Source organism: Ochotona princeps, chromosome 10 (genome assembly GCF_030435755.1).
Source record: "Ochotona princeps isolate mOchPri1 chromosome 10, mOchPri1.hap1, whole genome shotgun sequence".
Classification (NCBI taxonomy): Eukaryota; Metazoa; Chordata; class Mammalia; order Lagomorpha; family Ochotonidae; genus Ochotona; species Ochotona princeps.
In genome coordinates, this window is record NC_080841.1 from 4870671 (window position 1) to 4898390 (window position 27720).

At 37.2% G+C, this 27720-nt stretch overlaps 1 protein-coding gene and 1 pseudogene across 1 annotated transcript in view; one reads left to right on the forward strand and one right to left on the reverse strand.

Moving 5' to 3' along the window:
- BRINP3 (BMP/retinoic acid inducible neural specific 3) overlaps positions 1 to 27720 on the reverse strand; it is a 402242-nt gene that overhangs the window by 188011 nt on the left and 186511 nt on the right. Inside the window, exons 3-4 of the mRNA XM_004578813.2 lie at positions 15650 to 15840; positions 1255 to 1445 (exon numbers count right to left, since the gene is read on the reverse strand). Coding sequence (XP_004578870.2) covers positions 1255 to 1445; positions 15650 to 15840 — 382 coding nt within the window. The remainder of the gene's footprint in view (positions 1 to 1254; positions 1446 to 15649; positions 15841 to 27720) is intronic.
- LOC118759205 (U2 spliceosomal RNA) lies at positions 10522 to 10635 on the forward strand (annotated as a pseudogene).

Here is a 27720-nt window from a genome sequence, read left to right on the forward strand (position 1 = left end):
AAAAGCATGTTAGCTGAACATACACTAGAGCGGTTGTACTTTTATTGTATAGTACAAATACTATTTACAGGATTGAGCACAAGATATGCCCATTTCCATACAGTCCAATGTGAGTTAAATCTATCTCACAGTGTGTATCTAGAAGTGTCTGTTTCCCAGCCTTCCATCATCAGCATTGAAGACACGCACCTCAGGACTTTGCAGCACTATTTGTATTTTCCTTATAATAAAGATATTCATATGCTGTATTCTGTTTTCTCCAATTTATTCTGAATAAACCATGGACCTAATGGGTAGCATTTCTACTTTTCTAAAAATATCAAAGTAGCGTTTTTTGAAAGTACTGACACAAAAACACACCTTCTAAATTTACTGTCATTAAGCAATAAATAATGGCTGCTTTCAACATCCATTTTAGGCATGTAACATCCACTAATGCTCTTTTAATTTTATTTTGCTACTAGCAACTTAGTTTTAAATCACACTGTGGTGATTCTCTGCTTTATTACTATTATAACAATCACTAACCACACAAAATAACATGTAGACCTACAATGCCAGAGAAATAATTATAAAATATTTGTTGTTTGGAAGAATACAGCCAGTCTGATTCTTTCTCTCACTCTTTGTCTCTTAGAAATTACTGCTTCATTATTTTCTCCAATTGTCAGATGTGCTAAAATTAACCTTAGTATAAAAAAATGCCATAAGATTTTGGTAAATATTTTACATTATTGCATCAATTCTTAAAAATGGTATACTTGGAATTCTAGGAATCTGTAAATACTTAAATTTGAATTTAATACGAAAAAATTGGAGAAAACACTGACAAAAATAAAACTTGCTAATGATATTTTGTGCTACAGGTCACTACAACCTAAAGTATTCCTCCTTGAAGATAATATTCTAAAATGCATAAAACAAGATAACAATCACAAAAAATTAACCTTAAAAAAACAAAGTTATAACCACATATACCTTGTAGAGGAGGTATATTCAATTCAGTACTCAGAATAACTTACATAGCTAAAATATATTGCAATTGCATTTGACCCTGAAAAAGTGTAGCTCGATTTTCAAGCAAAAAAAAATGTGGAAGTCCATAAACCAAATATATAAACAATAGAAAGTTAGAAATACATATTTTCAAAACACAATTGTTTTAGATAGTGTGCTAAGTAAATATAAAGACACGCACTTTAGAAGCAGGACTCACAAGGGAAGAAGACAGTTGTAGTCTGACCCCAATCTTACCTTGATCGCACTGCATGCAATCTGGATGTGGTGGAGTCTCCGGAGAGTACTGTCCCTGTCAATGAAATAGGAAGCTGCTAGTTGATGCAGTGTCTCCAGGGTGACCGAAGAGCTATTGGTGCTGGAGTCACTTCCTTCAGATCTCCTGCTCAGCTTCCGCTTGTCCACAAAAATTGTGAGTGACTCCTCTCCTGTATTGATAATATTTTAAATTATTTCATTATCTAGTTAAAATCTGTCTTTCACATGCATGCAAATGGAGAAGCGTCAATTGTGAATACAATTAAAGGAGTGATAAACACTGATGCCTTTTTTAATGAACGTCCCTCCAGCACCGAACAAAAGATCGCTGCTCTTGAAAGGTACCAGCAAAGCGTGCAGTGCGTGTGAGGTATGTAGCTTTGGCGGAACAATTTCTTTAATTGCACTACTCTTCTCACACAATTGATTATGCATGGTCAGCAGCAAACTAAGATAGTACACACTAGGAAGTTGTATTTACTCAGAATTATTTATTACCATAAAAGAGTATTTAAAATGGAAGCATGGCAAATTATCAGCAGTTTTCACTTGTGCTTTAAACATGTGGAGAAACACATAAATTTAAATTTTTAGACAAAACATACTTAGAAATCCCCTGCCTATTACATGTTAAAACTGACATATTAATCAGGTCTGTGGAAATCACCAGAGTTCATGGAAAACAGGTAGTAGCAATAAATTCTCAAAGGTACAATGTAAAGTACATAAACACTAATCCAATTTACAATGCTCCAATTTTGTTAAACAAAATCCATGCCGGCTTTCACACTATTGAATATTTACCTGACAAATAGCTGTGCAAAAAGTAACCAAAGCAAAGGCCCATGAAAACCAGCAACATATCATTGCCAAATCATTGAATCCTCCAAAATGATCAAAATTATGGGAATCTGAATGACTGCCTCTCAGAAACATCAATGAACTTTGGAAATATTCAACCATGCGCTAGGTTGTAAGAGAGGAAAGCAAATCTTCAGTGGAATCACACAGGAAGAAAAGGGTGTGGAGGTCTAGAAACGCACGATCCACAGGACAGCTCACCTGACTAAGAGTAAATACAGAGTGGTATACATTCATTGCTAATCACCAGTGAAAAGGAAGCAAACACGATGATCTTGACATGAAATAGTGTTGAATTCAAGCCAACATCATTCAACGAAGAGAAATAAAATTACTGTAGCCCATAATTAACTCAATTTTGCAAATCGCTACCACTGCCACCCGACCCATGAAGCAGAAAAAGGTGTAATAAACGTACATCGCTGATTTTGTGAGATTTTGACAACATTTTCAACCCTTTAAATACCTGGTGTGGATGAAAACATGATGACAATCAGTGCTGAAATCTCTAGGCAGTGAGCTAAAACTGATCAAGAAATATAAACCTCAACTGCTAATAGAGAAAAATCCTCTACTTTTAAGAGTATAGATAATATTTGCAAATTGTATCCATGCATTCTGATACAAAGAACCAATTTTTATTCCAAGAAATTTGAAAGATATATAGCATCATTCACTGACTGCATTATAAAATAACAGAAAAGAATAGGCCTTCCACATGGATGAAAGACCCAACTATCCAGAAATCTCACATAATACAGCTAAAATCACGCTATTAATACTGATGTAAAATCACAAATTTGCCAACAGCAAAAAGAATCCTGCAGTAAAAATTAAAAACACTAACATCTCATGACAATGTAAGATAATTCAAGCAGTGTAAGTCAAATATTAGGAAAACATTAAGTCAAAAAAAAGACATACATAGGAACACATGATGTTCATGAGGATAACAGAAATAAATGAAACTATGTTTTTGTTAAACTTAAAGGAAAAAAATTCACTGGAAGTATTAGCCAAAATTTTATGCAAATGTTTATTTAAAGAGCAACAGAGGGAACGGAGGGAATGGAAAACAACTTTTGGATGAAAGATCTGACTGATAGAGAGTTTCAGCACTGAATGTAGGGCTTCCAAATCTTAGCTTCTATAAAATTAAAGAGAAGAAAGCCATCACTAAAAGTATAAGCACGGGACAATGTTACCATTCATACATTGGATAGAAAAGCAATTATATGGAGTAAACAGCAATAATTTGAATGTGAAAATTATCCTGATGGGAAATAAAATGACATGGAATCAAGTTTCCTTGTATCCGTGAATAGCAGTACTATCAGAGCGTATACACACGGTTACATATGAGCAGTCACTGTGCAAGTCCCTACTATGAGATAAGAAATGTTTTTGGAAAAACAGTCATAATGGCAAGCTATTTGCAACCTTCATTCTACTTTAGGTACAAGCCTAAAATGGATTATTGCATAAAGCAAATTTTCTTAAATAACTGGTAGCTTCATTGCTAACATGATGATGAAAATAGAATTTCAGGTGATACTGTATTTAACATATGATTCAAGTTAAAAATGCATGTATAATTTGAAAAATCATCTAAATTCAGCTTTGTTGCTCTAACAATGTTTTCTACACATATCTATGAGCACGTTCACTTAGAATCATATATATATATTCTCTTTTTTAAAAAAGATTTATTGCAAAATCAGATATACAAAGAGGAAGAGAGACAGAGAGGAAGATCTTCCACCCCATGATTCAAGTGACCACAACAACCAGAGCTGAGCTGATCTGAAGCCAGAAGCCAGGAGCCAGGAACCTCTTTCAGGTCTCCTATGTGGGTACAGGGTCCCATGGCTTTGGGCTGCCCTGGACTACCCTCCCAGACCACAAGCAGGGTCGCTGGGATGGGAAGCAGGGTCGCTGGGATCAGAAATGGTGCCCATATGGAATCCCGGTACATTCAAGGTAAGGACTTTAGCCACTAGAGCCCTGTGCTGGGCCCTATAATATCTTCTTAAATGCAGTAGCATATTAGATTCAAAACACTGGTTCAACTAACAACATTTTCGTTTTGTCAGATGCGAGAAGGCCATTTACATATACTGAGAGAGTAATTGTCACTCTGCTTCCTTCTGTATGGTACAGAATGTTCTCATCATTGCAGGCATCCAGACATTAACAGAAAAGCTGATGCCAGAGAGCGGAAGAGACCTCTAAACCATTCAAAGAGATTCTTTCCCCGGGCTGTGAGGTGCTGGAAGACTGAGAAATGTAGATGTATTAGTTATACTTTAAGTGTAAGTATTACAATTTTACCAAAAGGTAGATTTGATTTGTGACACTGGTTTGGCTTTAGTAATTGAGTCATCTTAAAACATACAACTTTGGATTCAGTTTCCTCTTCTTAACTGGATCGCAATAAGTCTTTCCTCAAAGTGTGGCTTGAAGCATGAAGCAGATTTCCATAAAGGATTTAGAATACGACTAGAATATAGTGAGGCTTCAGAAATTGTTAGCATTCAGTCCAACCCTCTACAGCCTCATAAAGCTGCTCATCCTTCACCCAGACATTGCTAATAATTCGAACTATTTTGTCTCATTTGAAATGAAGGCTGTATTTTCACTTTGTTCACAAATTCATTAATGCTCTCCTACCACCAACATCCATGCTGGGAATAAATATCTCCCCAAACAGTGTTTTACATTCATATTTTCTATGATTCTGGTTTAATAAAATATTCTGCATTTTTAAAATAGAACTCCTGTTAGTTTATGGGCAAAAATTGTGGCACATCAGGTGTGAGATACCGACATCTGAGTGTCACACCAGAATGACAGTCTTCACTGCTTCCATGTACAATCTACCTTCTTCCTAATGCAGCTGGCAAAGTTGTGTACAGGGATTCAAATAGCTGAGCCTTGACACCCACACAGGAGATGCAGATGGTCAGACTCCAGCCTTCAGTCTGTCTAGAATGGCTACCACAGATTTTGGAAGTGACCCAATGGATAGAAGATATCCATCTACCAATTATTTTTTAAAAGATTTATCCATTCTTTATTGGAAAGTCAGATATACAGATAGGAGGAGAGACAGAGAGGAAGATTCTCCATCTGCTGATTCTACTCCTCAAGTGGCCACAACAGCTGGAGCTGAGCTGATCCGAGGACAGGAGCTAGGAGCCTCCGCTCCTGGCCTCCCACATGGATGCAGGTTCCTAAGGCCCCAGACCATCCTCTACTGCCCTCCCAGGCCACAAACAGGGAGTTGGATGGGAAGTGGGATCACCAGGACACGAACTGGCACCCACATGGAATCCTGGCATATGTAAGGAGAGGACCCCAGGCACAAGGCCACTGCACAGGCCCAACCAATTAGTTCTTAAAATATAGGATCTTAGTTGAGTCCTACCTCACCACCAAAGAGAAAATGAGCATCTATTTAATTTAAAAAAGTGTATCAAACTGACTTCATTAAAAATTGCTCATAAATATTGGACTGCTCCATGACCAATTTAGAAAATGACATGTCTCGGGACATTTTATTTCATTCTGTTTGAGTGTCAGAGCAACAATACCGATAAGGGATAAAGCAGCCAAAGATGAAAGCAAGGAAAGTGGTCTAAAATCATCATTGTGACTAAAAAGATGTTTTATTTTTCATTACAGAAGAATCAAAAATACTTATTTGTCATTTCTAAGTCTCCATATTTGTTTATGAATCACAAGTTACTATCTTTTCCTGTTTCTACACTAAGATCAAATATAGATTTCAGGTTATAGGGAAAAAAAGCAAGCAAATTCTGTTATAAATGTAAATACATGGTTCTACTATTCTTGCTGCTTTCTTCTCCTTAGTCGATTGGCTATGGTCAAAGCATTCTGGAAGTAGCATGACATACTAGGGGAAGGAAAAACAATGGTTTGAAATGATGTGCATTTAAGGGCACATCATAACCACCTATGCATCTCTCTGCCTGATGACTTTTGAGCTGGGATCAAGTTACAAGTGCTCCCACACTTAGACATTATGCTTCAGAACCTCAAAGACATTCACATCTCCCTTGCATTGCTTTGGGATGGTTAAACAATATGAATCTTCCCTAGAATCTAGCAAAACACACATCTGGCTTATAAAATATGCTCATTTCCTTTCTTTTCAGGTTTTCATTTAAAATTATTTAGATATTGAGTTTCAAGATGATTATCTAATTTACCCAAATTATTTCTAGGAAGTCAAGATAAGTCATGTTGTTAAAGATATCAGATTATCTTTTGCAGTAGCCACTTAAAATAGAATCCACTCATGATTTCCTCATGTTTTTCTCTGCAGTGGAGCAATAATTCATGTATGCAAAAGTTTTCCCAATAGCAAAGCATCCAGGCAGCTTATATTTAAAAGTGAGATTGCCATAATTGTTCTTTAGTGAAAACCATGTTTTAAACCTCACAAATGCAGATGACTATAAAATGTAAATTAGTCACCTTTCACTAAATTTCAACTTCTGTGAAGTATGGGTGTTTAAACATATGACATTTTGGCAAGCTCTGTTTAAATAATGAGATGTTTGTGTCTTTCCTCTAAGAGATGCTTACAAATACATGTCACCAAACTCCAATTCACGTGTCTTTGAAATTTTTACTGTAAGCCTTAAAAAGGAGTAATTCATTCTACAGATTTCTATTCTTCCACTATAAAATTCCATTTTAGTTTTGTACATTTGCTCACAGTGTTTAGATCTGAAGAACAAAATGCTGTCATTTAATAATCTAAAATATTTGTGCTTAGAGGTTATTTTTATTCATTTTTAACCAGCTGAAGCTTGTAATCATGACATGGGTCATACAAGACAGCCGCAAATTTTGTAAAAGCACAATGTTATTTAAAAATAACTCAATATTCTGTTAGAAAATAAAATGGATTAATGACCACTGAAATAAAAAGATGTGGTTACTCCACTCATGTAAGCTGTGTCTTGTACGACTACAATTTTGTGGTGAAAATTAAATGCACATATTGAAGGATGCTTACAGGAAGTGTGAGATGCAAAGGACAGCAAAGCCAACCAAAGAGTCACAATGTTGTAGTTAAACCATGATTGACTCATAGGATTCAGCATTTTTCATGTGCCACAGATTTTACAATGACTTGATGTTCCTATGCTGTTGTCAAATGCTCTCTATATTCAAGAAAAACAAGAATTAAAAAAATGCTCATACTATTTACTCATCATTTAGATTTTCTCAATTTCCCTTCTCACACATATGGTCGAAAACATCAGAACCAGTAGGTAGAGAAGAGAATAATTAAATCGGTTAAAGGAAACCATTGATGTGCACATGCAAACATGAATTGTGGTTCACTGTATGAAAGAAAGACCAAGAGTTCCTGAATACATTGCCTTATCCTGACTCAGGAAAGAAGAGTGCTTTGTGGAGAGGCAGACAAATATCTGTGGTTGTTCTCCGGCTCCTTCCCTCCACCAGGAGAAGAGCACATAACAAAGGAGACATCTTTGGCAGGTGGATTCCCTGTAAGAAACACAGGAAGACTCCCAGGGCACCATGCTGCCAACAGGAACCACTACAACAAAGTATTGCCATAATCCACTTGGATCTGGTATCCTTATATTTTCTTCACCGATTGTTATGTATTTTGTTCATTTTGATTTTATAATTGTTTATAGCTCTTGCATAGTCTTGCCCTATAATCTGTTCTATCCACGAACCAAGTGTTTGTGTGAAATATTCCATCTCCTTACACTTGAAAATATTACTGTGAATGCCCATTTTGCTCTGGTGTGACATTTACTTATATGTAAACAATGCACTTGGCTGGAAATCCTTCAAACCCACTTTACATGAAATGGTGGGTTTGACTTTTGATGCAATTTTTACATAATAATTCTGTCCCAATTTTAGATATAAAGTACATTATTCCTTATATTTAGGTCTTAGGCTATCTGAGGTATTGTCTTTTTGAAACTATATTCAGCTTTATATTTCCACTTTGCTTTCATTACTTAACCAATTACCCGCCTTCAAAATGTCAAAAGTACAATTGCCTGGTAACATCAATATATTAATCTACTAACAGTGTTATACGGGGAAAAACATAGTGATTCAGAAACAAACAGGCACAAGAAAAGCTTCTTAGCGAAGCAGTTTTCTGGCAAGAAACAGTACCACATCTATAAAGGCAGTCAATTCTGAGACATATTGGCATAATGCCAGTTGGCACCAGTAAGATACTATGGGAAGGAAGCAGCTCAACTTTCACAGCCATTGCAAAAGAAAGAAACTTGCCTTAAGATTATGCAGTTACCTTCAAGAAAACACTGGTAAATTCTAAGCATGATTTTCCAGGTACCCTGACACTCCGGGGAGCACAATATCATAGCCTGTACTACTTAGAAATAGCGAGCTCTTAGGTGAAGTGGCCATGAATCCACCCTGAGCAAAACACAATTATAATTATGGAGCTGTTTGCAAATGATGCTATCGTTAAATTTTTTAAACAGTTTGGAACGTAGCTATAAATTTTTGCCATTACTTTTATAAGGGTTATTCTCAAAAGTGACATTTCTGAAACAGCTGGGTAAGCTCTGAATTTATACAGATACTCTCCATGGTGCTGTTGACACTTAATGTAAATATACATCACCAGGAGGTCTTGTTAAAATGTAGCTCCAATTTATTAATCTGAGATGAAATTGAAGAGTTTTGCATTTGTAACTAGTTTTAGAGTTGTGTTGATACTGTTGTTTCATTGGCCACCATCAAGGAATGAGGTGCTAAACCACATATAAATGATCAACATTAGTAAGTGCCTGGTCTTTGTTAGTGTTCTGAGTGGTCCTTTCTGGAAAGCTGGCGGTCTGCACTACCACACGTAACTCAGAATATATCTGTCTAAAATGAGTAACAAGTAAACCTTTGCCTGTCTTGCCAGCATCCCATGTGTGTGCAGTTCATGTCCCAACTGCTCTACTTCCCACACAGCTCCCGATAAATGCTCAGCTAACAGCAGATAATGGCCCAGTGTCTGTGCCTTCACACCCACAGGGGAGACCTGGATGCATCTCCTAGCACCTGCCTTAGCATCATCTCCTAACTGCTTGCTGCAGCCATCAGCAGAGTGAACCAGCATACCATCTCTCTCTGCCTCCCCCTGCCTCTTTGTAACTCTTTTAAGTAAACAAAGACTCTAAGTAAATGAAAGCTAAATGGATATTAATTTTATCTGCCTTACTGATACGGAGTATACAAGATTGAGAGAAAAATTCATCAGATATCTAGTAAGTTTAGTTGCACTTTCTTCTTTTCTGTCCCATTCACATTAAAAAAATAATTTACACAAATGAGTTTAAACCATTTTAGTTAACTGCCACCTTGTAGGATATTAAAATTCATTGGAAGCATTGTTTTTTTGCGTATGTTCCTCCATTTTTGGCAGGCTTATTTTGCAGTATTTCTTTTTAGATGTCTTCTTGGTGGGTTTGTAGCACTCTCACCTCTGATTATGCCTGAATCATCTGGGCACACCTTTTCAGAGTGGTTCTTCTTTTCCAAAGCCTCTTTCTCATTCCCAAACCTTGGTATTGCATAACGCATTGTTTATTTAACACAAACTCCCTGATTTGCAATGTCATAACATTGCAAAGGAGGAAAACTGCTCTAACATGAGAATTTTTTTCATTTTCTTTACTAGCAAAATAAAACAAAGAAAGAGAAGGTGATGCAATTATCCCCAAGAACTATTAGTGAATACTTTGTTTTGCTTTAGTTTTAAAATATGTAGCGACCTTAACTCTTTCCTGGATGCCTGAAACAACTAGGGCTGGTTGGGTGAAAGTTAGGGCCCTGAAAATGCACCAGGCAGCCCATATGGGTGGCAGGGATCACAGAGCTGAGCTATCACCTATCGTCTCCTGGTCACACCAGCATCTAAAGTGGAATAGCAGGAAGACCAACAGCATTTTGATATTGGAAGCAAGCACTCCAAGGAGCAGCCTAAGGTTTTACACCAAGATGCCTGCCCCAAAGATAATGATGTAAGTATCAGAATGGCACTCTTTTCCTCTTTTCTTCTGGAACTAATACATGCAGTCAATTGATGATTTATTTCCTTCAATGTGTTCAACTAAAGTAAAAGGAGTTTGTACTTCCCAAGTAGATACCAATTAAAAATGAGAACTACAGCTGTTAAGTGATATTGACAGAAGGTGACATATGACACAGAATTAAACATCATGTGTAGATACTATATACAGAAGGTAACTTACATGGAGAAAAGTGGGAATGTAGTAGTTCATAAATTGAACAAAGATAAATGTTATAATTGAGGATAATCTTATAATTGAACATACAATCGCTTCTCGGCCTTTTGGCTAAGATCAAGTGTAGTATAGTTGAGAATACAGCAAGCAGAAAAGCTAATAAACATTCTATCTATATTTTGTTAGTGCTTAGCTTCTAACTTCTGTTCTTTCTCTGGAAGAAGTATATACAGGAATGCTATTTTTGGAAACTAAGTAAACAATGTAGATTTAGGTAATTACTGGCACACACTGTGGTCACTGAGTTAATCCTAATTATGTAAAATAACATTCTAGTAACTTAATACTTTTCTGGAAATATATCACATAGATTTTCAATCTAACAATAGACTAAGACAGAGTTTTCTGCATTTAACCGCATCCCATCAAAATAAGAAATATGTTTTCTGAATTTAAATTAAAACAAAAATATCTGATAAAATGTATGTTGAGTGAAGTGGCAACAGACATTTTCATATGAGTATCTTAGAAAAATAGCTTCAGAAATAACTCACATGTAAAAAATGTATGTTATGTTTGCTAAAATTTGATTATAGCTTTAAAGATACTATACATACATAAAGAGTGATAATATGGCACTTGTTTTTTATGTTTCACGGAATAAAATCACCTTTACATGTTACTAGAAAGTAGCAATTCTGTATATATTAAGATTTATTTATATTTACTTGGCAGAGAGAGACATGGAGGCAAAGGAATTAGAGAGAGAGATTCAGTCCACTTTCTAAATGCCTACAACAACTAGAGTTGGGCCAGGCTGAAGCCAGGAGACAGGAATTCCATCCAGGTCTTCCCATTCCCATGTGAACTCTGTTTTGAGGTAAAGTAGCTGTGAGTTGATTGGAAGCCAAAGCTGGGACTGGAATCTGTACTCTGAAACAGAATACTGGCATACCAAGGAGAGGCGCAACTCAGTGCCCCATACAACACCTGCCCCTCAATCTTCTTGTATTATTATCTGCTCTAATTTCAAATATCTCCATTAAGAAAAAGGCTTTCCCCTGCTTTCATCTCTTCAGGGAGATGTTTAGCCTGAACAATAGTGTCACTATGCATCTGGCTCCACCCACCAAAGCAGTGAGTATGATGAAATGTCTGATGAAGGAAAGGGGCTGGCTGGTGGAGATGACCTTGCCCTCTCCCTCCTACTGGGCGCAATGGCCAGAATATCTGCACACTTCAGCCTGCTCCTGCCGCCTTGGTCTGGAGGGAGCAAGGGTCACAGAGGAGGGGTGGCAGTCTCTGACAGGGTGGACATGCCTATGTGGCCTGAGGGATGAGGTCGGGGCACATGTGCGTCTGCTATGAAATGTTAGCTGCAACACTTCTACAAAAATGCTAAGGAACAGTTTGGGTTCCTCGGTGGTTTGTCCTTCCCAGGCTCCAGGGCTCAGATGTGGTTCTCCTGGAGAAGGTCTTCCCATCTCTCAAGGAAGCTCACCCCTGCTAAAGTCAGCTGTGCTTGTTTTGCCTAGTCACTCGTTTTTTTTTTCTTTTGTATTTCTATATTCACTATACAGATAGTTTTATTTTAATGTTTGTCATATATTGTAATTCAATGAAATATATTACAAAAATAGTCCTGAAATATACTCCATAGCTAGAAATCAATGCCTAACACGTGCAATCTTTTTTAAAATCAATTCTTTAAAATGATTCTTATTTTAGATATTTAAACAGTGATGGAATTTAGATACTATTATCCAAAATAGAAGCAAGAGGTATCACTATACTGATAGTCTGAAAGTTATATAGTGAGAAAAATAATATATATCAAAGAAGGCAATTTCTAATCTATTTTTCCCCACAGGAAGATAATTCAATCACTTGTTTGATCTCTCATAAAATATCCCATGAAAGGCTTCATACATGCTATTTGAAGTTTTATGTCTAAGTCAATAATATGATGCACTAAATAATTTTTGTGAGAAAAAGCCATTTTTCATGTATTTCTCTTTCATCACTTTGATATTGATAGTATTTCACATTCGACTAACTTTGGGAAGTATTTAAATTTAGTAGAAAATTTAAGTACTCAAAAAACAACAACTTTTGAAGCTGGCTTTTTTATTTAATAGGCTCCCTGATATACATAACATCTGTAGTATGCTGGTATAGCGAATCCTTGGGATTAGTCAATTGCGAGAGCAGAACGAGAAACAGAGAGGAAGAGAGAGGTAAGCTACTTTCAAACACCTAAAATCTCCATTAAAAAAGAGAAAAAACCAGTATGAACAGAGTTTCAGATCTGTCGCATAAGAGATATGAAAATAAAATTTTAAGTTTCTAGCAACAAAAAAGCGTTAGTATAATTACAATAGCAATAATTTAAAAATTGCCTGAAACTATTCTTGACACAACTTTTAATGACAGGTAGGTTGCATCCTGGAGAAACTTAATTTCATACATTTTAACTAAATTAGTAACATTACCGAGAAGAGATTCCTTAAGGAAAAATGAAAGTAATATTTGGAAAGTTATAATTCTAATAGAAATACTGTAATATCAAATGAAGGACTATTAAGTGATTAAAAGGCAAACGAGCTTGTTAATTTCATTCGACTCCTTAAGGAGCTCCTGGAACAGGACTTTCAGATAACTTAAGGAAGACAATTTCTAGACGACAGTATCACTGCAACAGCTACAGAAGCAACTAAATCCTGAAGAGTTTTGAAATAACAGTTTACAAAATAACAACAACAACAAAAATGAAATTAGTGAATAAAGTCCTTGCCTTGAATGCGCCAGAATTCCATATGGTCACCAGTTCTTATCCCAGCAGCCCCGCTTCCCATCCAGCTCCCTGTTTGTGGCCTTGGAAACCAACCGAGGACAGACCAAAACCTTGGGACCCTGCGCCTGTGTGGGAGACCTGGAAGAGGCTCCTGGCTTCCTATTGACTCAGTTTCAGCCATTGTGGTCACTTAGGGAGTGAATCATCAGATGGAAGATCTTGCTCTCTGTCTCTCCTCCTCTCTGTATATCTGACTTTGCAACCAAAATAAATAGATCTTTTTAAAAAATGCAAAATCAAAATTGTGCCATTCATAATAACAAAACATTGAATGATTAAAATGAAATGTTATTGTAATTTCAATATTAAGAAAAATTGCTATGGTGTTATTTGTACCTTCTGATCTGTTCTACCTTTCTTCTGACTCCTCTCTCTTCCCTGGAAAATACATTTCATGGTCTGAAATTTTTCCTGGTGCTCCAAATTGCTCTTAACAGTGTTAATAAATCCTAGTAAGTGTGAAAAACACTGGGCCTCATTTTCAGGAGAAGCTGTGGAAATAACTAAACTCATTTTGTTTTTCAGATTTCATTGCATTACGCCATGTCATTATTATGCCAAATAAATACAGTTTTCAGAGAATGACTTTTCAGAATCATTATGGTATTTCATAATTTATAGGTCACGTATACTCCTGTAATAACAGTAACTTAAATGCATGCCGTATTTACATTATACTATACCCTGAGCTAAAATAAATGTAGCAATTTGACCTGATCAGAAAGTGCAGAGCCGACTGTGTCTGGAGTCTTAGTTCACAGACCGGTGGTGCCTGGGACCAGGGTCAAACTCTGAGCAATGGTCCTCAGGTGGGCAAAAATCAAAGAAAGACTGCACACAGGAGTTCTGGGCTGCAGACGTTATTGAGACAGTCACACACTGACTTCCTACGTGGGCCACACTGCTGCTTCCTGGTCATCAAGCACTGGCTGGTTAACACCAACAGGGGGCATGGCTATCCAAGTCTGTGAAACATCAATTCCTATAATGTGACTCCCGAGCAATTCAATACAATCATAAGGCAGTGAGCCTCTGGGGTCGACCTTCCTTCACTGGAGAAGGGGGCATCTCTCGGGCCACATGTTTTACAATTTTTACCTAAGTACGTCTCATTTCTCATTTTCCCAATTGCATGTCACCTCCCTCTGCAACCCAGTTTGTTGTGTTGCAGGTAACAGCAAGAAGATCATGATGACCAACAAGCGGCAAGAGGAGAGCCCAGGGGAGGAGCACAGGTACCGGACCATGACTGCAGGCCCTCCAATCCACAGCAAGGAATCCCGACTGTGTAGTTAGGGCTCCATTCTAGCGTTCAATTAAAACAGGACTGTGCCCTGGCTCAAGCTCCAAAAGATGTATGTAGAGGACAGGTCAGGAAGGAAGAAAGGTAATGACTGGATGTGCAGACAGAAGATGGAAACAGCAATACACCTGGTGCCTTCCAGCACAGTACACTGACATGACTTGCTGACACACACAACTGACAGGTACAGAAATAACGCCTAATCCTGTAAGGAGGGAGACCAGGTATAGGTATACTGTAGGCCCCTGTGCTGTGGATTGAGTCGTCTATGTGTCTGGAATGCACTTGCTGAGAATTTTCTAAGGAAGCAGAACTCTCAGTATCCATGGTTATCCTGCCCAATCTTTTCAATACCTTTTATAAGAGGAGAGAGTAGCACTCCTTTCTAAGAGAAATGCAGAGTCCATTGGAACTTGAAGTCAAATTAAGCATATATAACTTGAGGCTATTTCTGCATTTTAGGAAACTGTCATGGTTTTCTAATTGCATAGCATGTCCCCTGAATAGCAGTTATTTGATAGGCCGAATTATTCATTTCCATAATCATATACATTTAAAAATATTAACTAACAGCTTTCCTCACTTTTCAGATTTCAAAACTATTACTCTTGAATCTCAAAGCAGGAACCATAATTGATATTTACTCATTTTTCTTTTATACATCATGCATCAACTACAATCATAAATGCTAAAATTGAAGTAAAATGTGATCTCAGCTAATATTTCTTCCAATAAACCTTTCCTGCTCTCTGTGACCAAGGTGATAACACCCACTTGTGACTGCTTAATTTCTAAACAAAACTTGCACACCATCTCTGTTGTAGAGGTCAATATCTAAGCACATAATGAATGCATGTTATTTTGGTTATATGCAGTGATATTTCTCTACGCCACAACTGTGAACACTGTGAAAAGCAGTTAATAATTACTCATTAAATTTGCTGGAAAATAAATGCCTGAATTTTCTATTTCATCTACAGCTCCTAGAACTAACACGTTTCTGTGGTTTATGCAGACTACACATGAGCACATACAGGTGTAAATATCGTGAAAGTATCCTACCTCCCAGAGTAGCAGACAGCAAGAAATGTGTCCCATACTTCTTGATGAGGTTCTCTGTGATTTGCTGCAGGGTGGGCCGGCGTCCCAAAAGTCGAATGTTGCGGAAGAATTCCGGGGCAAGAGGCAGAGGGGAGCCGAGGAAATGTCTTCTCTCAACTGCAAGGTTATTTACTTTCCAACGGCCAAACTCCCTAGAAAGCAGATTTACTTTTATTCATAAATGCATAATCATTTTTGTCTGAATGATCTTATTTGAAAAGCTCACTTGGTAGAGCCCTCCATTACAATGACTTGTGCTGATACCCTCAGGCTATTTGCTCTGAGTAGGAGAAGCAATCTTTATACTTTACGTGGAGTAAAGGATATCAAACTAGCTCTTAAACATCTTCTATTGACAATTCTTTTTTCCAAAGGACAGGTATATATAAAAACTGATGTAAGTGTGCATAGAATACAAATATTATTACTCAAAACAAGAGGTAAACAAAACAAGGCATTTTTCTAAAAGAAATTTAAAAAGTAAAAGGACTCGAATGAATGCATTTCTTTCTACTGACTTTAGAGCGTTAATGTATCAAATCTCAGTGACACCACAGAGATAAAGATCAACAACCTGATCAGGAGAGCAGTCTTAGTTTTGTGTTGGGCTGTTTTCTAAATACTCATCGCTTAAAACATGTTTTGAAAATCCACTTTTTATTTTGTTTATCCAAAATGTTTACTTTGTATATAAAATTAGATCTAAGAGGTCTTGCATTTCCACTCATCAAATTTGTTTTGTATTGCTGTAACGATGCTTTCACGCTGAAAATATTGAAAGATTCTTGTTAACAACCTAGGAAAAAATGCTGAAATCATCCTGAGAAGTGGTGGTGAATACAACTGCTGAAGTGTGATCAAGTGCTTGGAACCTGATCAACAATGGCCAACAGAATCCCTTCCCTAAATTCATTCTCATAGCTTACCAAGGTGAATAACAGCATGACTGAAAAATAGTCACATAAAATCACCAACATATGGGAGTTATTGCAAAAATCGTTTGTTTATTTCCTAGCCTCCTTGTCTCCTCTCCCACCCCTGGCCAAATAAGTAGCTTGTCAACACCAACACAGAGTACTTAAGTTTTGGAATCTCAGTAGGGCAATAAGAAATGAACTGTTATATAAAGTGGAAACCAACAGGAACAGTGTTATTGGTTTCTTTTTCTTTCTTTTTTTTTTTAGCTTTTCTTCCTGAAGATAAAATTCACCTAGGTTGCAGCCAGAGCATGCATTCATTAAATTTTGGAAAAACAAAGCAATGGAGTGCTGAATTGAAAACATGCTATTGGGCATGATTATCATAATGAGGACATTTTACCCAAAGCCATCTCAGGATTTCATCCAGATGCTCTAAGTTTATACTAAATAAGATCATCATTATTTCTAAGAGCTGCGTTCCACTTGGAACATCAAAGAATACAGGTATCTCCCCAGTATGAAGTCTTTAAATTAAACAGGCAAGATCATTCAAATTGAACGCATCTTGGACCTTTCTGAGGCACCATTATTTTGTAGAACACACAAATGAGCCATGACCAGTTCAACCAGAACATTGCTTTGAAAATGTATTTTGGCTATACAGAGCTTATATCCAATTATGAGGGCTGCATGTTTGCCTCCTAAAAATTACAACTTACAAATAGCTATTGCATGTATATAATACATAAATATATTGTGTATTATGATTTTTTTCTGTACCACATAAAATGTTCCAAATGCAAGAAAGTTATCACCAAATTTCATTTAAATTGTCATCACATTCTCACCATACTGGCAGTGACTTTCCCTGTCATCATTCAGATTTTATGTGAACATACAGATGTACTTGGTACTAACAGATGCACTGCCATGATTTTCTTCAAAATGCACATGTATGTTGTTTCTCCATAGTAAATGTTCTTCCACTGTTGATATTAAAAATTTTGGACTCAATACCAAAGAAAATCAGCATGAAAAGATTGACAAAGCCAGATGATGCATTTGCTAAAAAAGATTTTAGTTTCTAATTTACACTAGATGAAGTTACACTATCTTTTCAAGCATGTGTTAGTTTGCCATTTTAATTCCATTAATATTCATTAAAATTTACAAACATAACAGAACCGTAACTCAAAATATGTAGCTCAAACTCTAATTTACTGAGGAAAAAATTCAACATGAGACTCTTAATTTGTCAATATTTAGTAGCAATAACCTAAGTTATCACAAAAACCTTCTGTAAAAATCACTCATCATAAGAAATATCACTAATGATCAATACCCATTTCCCATAGTTCCATTATGCTTTGCATATAATTTTTAAACACTCCTAACTTATTGCTTTCAGATCTCTCAGATGGCAGATTTTTTCATTTGGCTGCAACAAGAGAAAAGTTCCTGATGGCCTGCATTACTGGCTCTGATGCCAGTGTTTGCAAAGCAGTTAAATGTTAGGCAGTTGGCAGAAAATATACTGTCTCTCTCTTCCACCCCATGGCACACCCCCAAATTTTTTTTAAATTATGGTACTCAATCTTTTTAAAGCTAGAGAAATACTTTTGGATGAAGCTATAAATTTGGCAGAATTAATCTGTAAACATAAAAACCTGAAAGGAAAAGCACAATCAGAAATAATTTATATGCAATGTTTACATGTAGGATTTTTGAAAAGCATCAATTAATGCCTGATTAGGTTTTGAATGCACTGCCAAAACCATAGATCATAGTAGATCAGAAAAGGCGATATGCATTATTGCAATATGAAATTTGTCCATACAGCAACATCAAAAAGTATTTGTTGTAGTGCTAACCTCTTGGCTATTCTCTCTCTCTCTTTCTCTCTCTCTCTCTCTCTCTCTCTCTCTCTCTTTTCTATTTCTTACTAACCCCTGGTCAGGCTACCAAGCAAATGAATGACTATAAATAAGAAAGAAACAATAAAGAAAATAAAAGTATGTCAACAATGTTAAAACACTTGTGAAAGTGAAAACTAGTCATGGACAGCCACCCTATGTGACGAGAGAAAGAATGTGGTAACCAATAGGTATGCGTTTGTAAATGAAGGTGAAATAAAGGCCTCTCCACACAAACCTGGTTAGCTTTGCAAATGATATTGAAGAATGGACTACACACAGAAACAGACAGATAATAAGCATCATGGAGAATGTGAAGGCAACAAAACATTATGGTAAAAGAATAAAGGTGATTCAAAACAAGCAACAGGAATATTTATGGAAAATGGTAGGAAAGAGTTGTTATATACCAGTAATAACCTTGAATGTAAATGGATTAAATTCTCAAATTAGCAAATACAAATAGGCTGAATATAGTAACAAACAAATATTGATATGCTGCCCACACATTCTACCAACAAAGATATGCCTAACCTGAAAGTCAAAGGATGTAAAAAGATATTGCAGGCAAATGGAAATCAAGAACAAACATTGATAACTGTCAGAAGAACAAACAAAACAAGAAAAACTGTTAAAAAAAAGGCCATTATGGTATAATTAAAATATCAATTCAAGAGGAAGGTGTCTTTGTAGCAAATGTATAAGTAATAGAGCTACTAAAACAAATGTTGGTGTAAGTGAAGGGAGGCATAGCCACCAATCCAATAACATCATTGGACTTAACTGCCCCACTTTCATCAATGAACAGATAAACTAGAAAAAAAAGCAACAAATACAGAGTTAGGATCTGTTATTGGTGAAATGAATCTAGTTTGTATTCACAGTTGTAGAACACACCTTGTCCATCATTACATGGAACATATTCCGGGACGTTATTAACACTAGGTCATAAAACAAGTCTGAAAAAGGAATTGAGACCACAGCATGTATCTTTTATTACCACTTTTAATATAACTGGGAGAAAAACATGATTATACAGTAGCCTGAAATATGTTGTTGTGAAAATTCAGGAACAAAAGGAAGGAAAGAGGGAGTCTATGAAGAGAAACTGAATTACAGAGGGAAGTAACATTAATTTCTTAGAACTGTACCTGTCGGGCCCTGTGTGGTGGCCTAGTGGCTAAAGTGCTCGCTTTGAATGCACTGGGATCCCATATGGTTGCCATTCCTAATCCAGGCAGTCCCACTTCCCATCCAGCTCCCTGTTTTTGGCCCTGGGAAAGCAGTCGAGGACTTGGTCAAAGCTTTGGGACCCTGCACCTGCATGGGAGACCTGGAAGAAGTTCCTGGTTCCTGGCTCCTGGCTTTGTATTGGCGCAGCATCACCAATTGAGGTCACTTTGGGATTGAATCATTGGACAGAAGATCTTCCTCTCTGTCTCTCCTCCTCTCTGTATACGTGAATTTTCAATAAAAATAATAAACAAGTCTTTTAAAAAAGAACTGTACCTATCAAAAATATATCTGTTCTCAATATGTTAATAAAAAGAAAGAAAAATACTCTGGGAGAAACAAAACACACAGAGATGGAACAGCATGATTCGGAACGAACAGTAGATCACAGAAGAAAATCAACAGGGAAAGCAAGAATTCCTTAAAATCAATTATAATCACAACATAACATATCAAAAAATAGGAATTACACCAAAGTCACGATTAAGAAAGAAGCTTCTATTAATCAGTGCCTACACCAAGAAATTGGAAAGGTATCAAATAAATGATTTAACAATACACATCAAGAAATTAGAAAAACAAGAATAAAGCAAACCATAAATTACTAAAAGATTATTTTAAAAAATTACCCAAGAAATAAAAGTTGTAAAAAATACAAAAAAATCAGTAAAATGAGCTAAATTATTTAAAGTAAATAAATTAATAAATAATTAGCCAAATCAACCAACTGGTAAGTGGGAGAGGCAAAGACCAAATCTAATAAAATTTGAGTTTAAAAGGAATATATTAGAAATGATTCCACAGATATTGAAAAAATCATCAGTATTATTACAAATTTAATGTGCCAAAAACCAGATTCCTGGACATTTTGAATACCTGAACAGAAAAATCATCAAAATATAACCAGTAATTAGGACTTTCCTAGAAAATAATAGCCCAACACCAAATAGCTCTATTGCTGAATTCCACCAAACGACTTAAATATTAATCCATCCCAATTTTTCTTAAAATTTCAAAAGAATTGAAATGAAATTAGTCCTCCCAAACTCCAGTGAAGCCAATATCACCTTATTACAAAACCAGAAAATGATGCAAGAAAGAGAACTATAGACCGAATCCCTGATGAATGCAAATGTACAAATCCTCACCAAAATAAAAGCTAATTAATCCAACAACACATTAAAAAAAAAAATCCAGCCCCAGTGGGGTTTACACCAGGGACTCAGGAATTAGTCACAATGTGTAAATCAATAAACACAGTACATCCTGAAAATTCTAATTCTAAATTCTAAAATTCTACATCATAAAATTCTATATGATTATCTCAATGTATGTGAAGCATTTTATAAAATATACTAGCCGTTCAAAATAATAAAAGCGTTTTAAATTTAATACACAAAGAATATTCCTCAACATAATCAAAGCAATATACAACAAGCACACAACCAGCATTGTATTCAGTAGGGAAAAGCTGGAAGTATTTCCAGTGAGATCCAGTACCAAGTAGAGGTGCCTACTTTCACAATTACTATTCAATGTTGTTCTGGAATTTTTAGACAGAGTCATTAGATAAAAGCAAAAAAATCAAACAGATATTAACTAGAAGCCAGAGGTCAAACCATCCCTGTTTGCAAATAACCTGATCCTATAATTTGGGAACCTAAAGACCCCATTAAGAGATGATTGGAATCATAAGAGAATTTATAAAGTTGCATGGCATAAGTGAACAAACAAAAATTAATAGCATTCATATATTCATATACATAAGCAATGCCATGGCTGAGAAAGAACTTGAAAGCTTAATCCCATTCACAATAGCTATATATTTTTTAAAAATAAATTAGGATAAATTTAACTATTATTGAGAAAAAGCTCTATGAGGAAAATTGCTACACACTAAGAAAAGAAAGAAAATACACAAAAAAGGCAAAAACCAGCATATTTATGTTAGAAGATTGCTATCATCACCACGCACAAACTACCCAAAGTAAGTTACAGATTCAGAATGACCAAAATACTAAGGACACACTTCGAATATTTAGAAAAGCTGGTCTCAAACTAATAAACAAACAAAGACACAGCATACCTAAAACAAAATTTAAAAAAAACAGATATGTGGACCAATGCTATAGATTAGAAAACATGAAAATAAATCTACCTATGTGCAACCAAGTATGGTTTTGTAAGTAAAAATCATCCCATGGGGAAATGACAGGTTTTTTTTTTTATTTAAAAATTGTTTATTTATTTGAACGTGAGAGTTACAAAAAAGAGGATGAGACAGCAAGAAAGAGTGTGAGAGTGACAGACAGACGATTCATTACTTGCCTCACTCCACCAAAGACTGTCTTTCAGACCTCCCATGTGGTTTTAGGGGCCCCAGAAAGGGCCATCATCTGTTGATTTCTCATATGAATTAACAGGGAGCCACTTCAGAAATGGAGCAGCCAGCACTCAATCTGGCACCCATATTCTCTCTATATATAAATTCTCTATATCTATAGATATATCTATAGATATAAGGATATATATACCATATGAATTGTGTCAATGAACACTTGGAATCCGCCATTAATGTCTCAAACTAAAAAAAAAAAACAAAAACAAACAAACAAAAAAACACATAAAGAAATCCCAGTACTGTAGTAGGTTAAAAAAATGAATTAAAATGTTTTAGGGCCCCGTGTAATGGTTCAATTGGGTAATCCACCCTTTGTGTACAGCATCACTCCATAGAGGTACAGGTTTGTATCCTGGATGCTCCATTTCCACTACAGCCCCTGCTTGCAGCCAGGAAAAGCAGTAGAGGATGCCCTGAAGCCTTGGGACCCTGCACCCACATGGGAAATCCGGAAGATGCTCCTAGCTCCTCGCTTTGGATCAGTTCAGCTCGGCTGTTGTAGTCATTTGGTGGACGGAAGATCTTTCTGTTTCTCCTTCTCTCTGTAAATCTGATCTGCCTTTCCAATAAAAACAAATAAACCTTTTAAAAATGTTTAAATAGCTAAAGAAAATTTTCTTGATTCAGTCTCTGTATTTTGAGAGTTGGTGGGTGACATGCAGTTCAAACCAACTTGAAAACCAAATGTTGCCTTGAAAAAAGGAAGAAACAAAAGCAGAAAGTGTAGGTTGGAGAAGAGACATTAGCCTAGTGCTTAGGATACCACTGTCAATGCCATATCCCACATTGGAATGTTTGGGTAGGATTCCAGGTTTTAGCTCCCAATTCTAACTTCTTGCTTATGTGCAGCCCTGGAAGGCAGCAGTTGATGTGTGTATGTTTTATTTCCTTCCGTATGGGAGAGTTGGGTTGTGTTCCTAGCTCCTAGCTCTGGCCATGGCTCTGCACTGGCCATCGCAGGTATTAAGGCAGCAAATCCAAGGCCAGGCGCTTTGTTGCCCACCACATGTCCAATTCTTTGCCTTGTCCTTCTCAGCTACAAGTATAATCACTTTCATACATCAGGATTTTAATTTCTGCCATTTGTCAATTCTTCACCATCAGTTTGAGATTTCTTGATTACTGTAAAACAGAATGATAAAATTAATTTTTCTGAAACTTTGTAACTGTGACATAGTTCTCTGGGAACAAGGAAGAGTGGATTTTAGTGAGTGTCTGCAGAAGTGTTTATGTAGGCCAGAATTTTATAATCAATCAGCATGTTATTATGTTGATATATAATTAAGATTATATTAACAATATATATTCATGGACACTGTCCCAAACTCAATGTTGATGGTTAACCACAAAATCTGAAGCCATTAGTAACAACTCTGACCTGTCTGAATTTGAAAAGTTGCTTACTGATCTCTGTTACACCCTCAAGCAAATTTGCAAGACAGGTACCACTGCCAAATAAGAGAGTGCAAAATTCCAACTACATACACAAAGTTTTTGTTCAACTGAAGAGAGGTTGATTATCATGTGTCGTGATGAAGTCCGTTTTTGGTCAACTCTGTTGGGAATTCTGTAGCCCTCCTGTATATTATTTTCTAATTCTTGTCTCAGCTTAGGGAAGTTTTCCTGTATTATTTCATTGAATACACCTCTAATCTCAGCTTCTCTTTCTGCACCTTCTGGAACACCCATAACTCTTATGTTGGACCTTTTAATCATATCTTTTAATTTTTGGATACTTTTTTTAGCTTGACCTAGCTCTGCTTCCAGTTTTTTGTTTGTTTGTTCGTGGTGGCAGGAAATATCTTCTAATTCTGAAATTCTTCTGCCTCATTCATTCTGTTTTTGAGACTCTCCACTGTATTTTTAATTTGCTCTACTGTGTTCTTCATTTCTGATATATCAGCCTTAATTTGATGTATTACTACTATTTCTTCTTTGAACTCTTGTTTGTACTTCTCATTGTTGACCAGCAGCTTTGCAATGAGTTTTCTGAGTTCTTTGTCCCCCATTTTCTCAATGTCTTCCTCAGTTAACTCTGAGAATGGGCAAAGCTTTTGCTCCTTTGTTGGAGAGACTTCAGTAACATTCATAGTGTTTTTTCTTGTCTTACCTTTTGTAATTGCCAATCTGTTTAACGACATCTCTATGGTTTGTTACCTCAGGTGTATAAATTGACTTTAATGTTCAACCAGTACCCTGAGTTTGGGAAACACAGCTGTTCTGAATAATTGCTTTGTCCGTGGCACTGATTTTATAGGCAGCACTGAGCTTGTCGCCCCCTGCTAGCCAATATGTTTAAGTACCTCCTGAGGTCACCCTGGGCAAACTTCGTGGCCAGAAAGATCAGGGGGCTGTGGCAGTCAGCTCCAGGGACTACACAGACGCCCCTAGCTGGGCTCAGCTTCGCGCAATTAACCAACAACACGCCCACTCTGGATCTCCACTTAGGGTTCACACCTGCTGTCCTGCCACCCGATATGGCTCCAGGTGGAGAACTGCAGTTGCTAGTTTTCAGTTCCAGGGACCACACCGACCCCGCAGGGAGCAGAGCCGGTGCTCCCCTCCACCCCCAGACCAGATCCATATGAACAGTCAGAAAGGGGCCTGTGTGTTGTTCTGTCAACTTCGCTTTGCGCCTCTCCACACAAGGTGGCTCCCTGAGTTCCCGACTCCCTCTGCCTGCAGCTGGTCCCAAACACCCCGTCCCAGACCACACTCGCCTTCCCAGCTCCCCACACAGACCCAGGCTCTGACCTGGCGGTCACAACGTCCGTGTGGAAGCCACCGCCGGACGCCCGGCCGGCGCTGGAAATGGATTGCTGGAGCCCGGATCACCGGAGCCCGCAGCTCCGAAGGCTGGGGAGTCCCTGGTCGGCCACAAGGTCAGTCGTCAGTCACGGGAGCTCTTCTTGTCAGGAAAGCTTCACTTCCCAGCTCTTGCAGGAGGTGAGTGGACTTCAGTCTCTTCACTTCGGGCCGAGGCCGCCGCCCCCTCGCCTCTGCCAGATCTCTCCCTTTCCGTGTCTTGTGTTGAAGAAAAATCTGATACGTGTCATACACAAACTTGAGACAGGAAGACTTAAGGAGGTGCATGAGCACACACATAAATCAACAAGTTTTCAGTTAAGTTTCTGATCACTAAATTAGTACCTGGCCACTCAGGAGCTTCCTCCTACAGGGGGTGCTGCTTTTACAGCAGCAGTCTTCCATTCTTGGGTTTGCTGCTCCAAACTCGCCCTCAGTCTAGCACGTGGCCCTGAAAGCCTGCTCTCTTGCATCAACCGCTGTCTGACCATACAGCACTTGGCAGGTGATGCACAGTTTATCTAGAAATGGTTGAATAGCTATGCCATTCACTAGGTTCTTATTTTCTAAAACTGTCTCTTGATATTGAAAATGCACAAAATAGGATCAGTGGGATGGCTCAGTGCCTGAATCCTCAGGCTGCACATGTCAGGACCCATCTGGGTGCCGGATCCAGTCCTGATTGCTCCACTTCCCTTCGAGCTGCATGCTTGAGTCATCGGAAAGCAGTCTTGAATGGCCCCAATGGCTTAGCCAGTGGAAGCTCCAGGCTCCTGGCTTCGGATTGGCTCCGCTGTGGCCAATGTGGCAACTTGGGCCTTGTTAATCTGCCTTTCCTTGTTAATCTGCCTTTCCAATAAAAATAATAAATAAATCGTAAAGAAAGGCTTTCAGATATTTGTTCATGTGGCTTCCTTTTATCATTCATTTATCATTTAAAACAATTTATGTCACCAAGGGTAAATGGTTTTTAGTTAAATATTTGGACATGTGATTTTTTCATTCTATATTTGAAGTTTTATACACTAACAAAAAGACAGAAAACACAAATATAGATGTATGCACACACATTTGAGGTAGCAATCAATTACTAAATTTATGGGCTGGAAATATGTTCTTCTTTTTCTCAGCTCATTTTCTTTCTGACAGGAACTTTCACAGGAAAATTTCTTTTTTCCATTTTATATAATCCAGTATGTTCACTCATCGTTGTATGAATCATGCTGTTTGCCAAATTTAATTATTTTTTTTTTGTCTGGCACTAGGTCTCAAGGAAACTGCAAATTTTAGGTAAAGTTTTGTTTGTTACACTCCAGCCTGTGTTTGATTTCAAATTAATTTCTATAAAGTATGATATTTATCACTCAAGTAATTTGTGCAGTTATTGATATTTACTTTTCAAGTATTATTTGCCAAAGAAATATTGTCTATAAATTGAAGTGGTTTTAACCTTTTCAAAAATGTGTTTTGGATCTATTTCTAGGCCATCTACTTGTTCTACATTTAAATGTTCAACTTCCATCAATAACACACTAGCTTTAAATAAAAATAGCTGTACAAGAAGTTCAAACTTGGGTAGGCTGACCATTTTGGTATTACATTTCCCTTGGCGTCCAAGGGGCACTCTGTGGTCTGCAGGCTGGTTGGACTCGCTCAGTACTTTACTGAGATGCCCACAGGCTGTGCTAGGGGTTCTCTACTCATTATTTTTTTCCTTAAATTTTGTTTCAACATTTAGTTATTTTCTGTATCCGTGCTTACATACTTCATCTCCATGAAAAAACAAACTCAAGCAACTGGGAACAAGGTCCAACCTCTGTTTCTTCTTTTTCTCTCTATGTATCTGAATTTTAAATCACACGTCTGAGTGATCATCATACAATGTGTGGTTTCTTTTTGCTTTTGGATTATTTCATACATCATATTTTCCAGATTCATAACATTTTCAAACATAAGAGGACATCATTTTCTTTCATGGCTGAATAACAGTCCACTGAATCTGCAAATGTTTCTTCGCAAAGTCAGATATACAGAGAGTAGAAGAGACAGAGAGGAAGATCTTCTGTCCAATGATTCACTCCCCGAGTGACCTCAATGTGCAGTGCTATGCTGACTCAAAGCCAGGAGCCAGGAACCTCTTCCAGGTCTCCCATGCAGGTGCAGGGTCCCAGAACTTTGGACAGTCCTTGACTGCTTTCCCAGGCCACAAACAGGGAGCTGAATGGGAAGCAGGGCCGCTTGCATTACAACCAGCACCCATATGTGATCCCGGTGCATTCTGAGTGAGAACTTTAGCCACCATCACGCAGTGCCCTTCAATAGCATTGTTTATGACAGTCACCATAACAGATATAAGCTAACATCTCATTATTCTTCTCATTATGTTACTCTGATCAGTGATGTTCAATGCCTTTTATCTTTATCTGTGATGGCCATTTGTAAATCTTCAGAAGGTCATTTAGTCACTATTTTCACTCAGTCTTTTAAAAAAGATTTTATTATTATTATTATTATTATTATTAGAATGACAGATTGACAGAACAGAGACAGAGAAAAAGATCCTTCTGCTGGTTCATTCCCCAAGTGGCCACAATGGTCAAAATTGAGACAGTCCAAAGCCAGCAGCTAGGAGCTTCTTCCGGGTCTCCAACGCAGGTGCAGAGTCCCAAGGTGTTGGTCCTGGACTCAAACCATAACCCTTATGGGATCCTGAAGCATGCAAGGCAAGGATTTAGCCAGATTGTTCATTATGAGTACTAT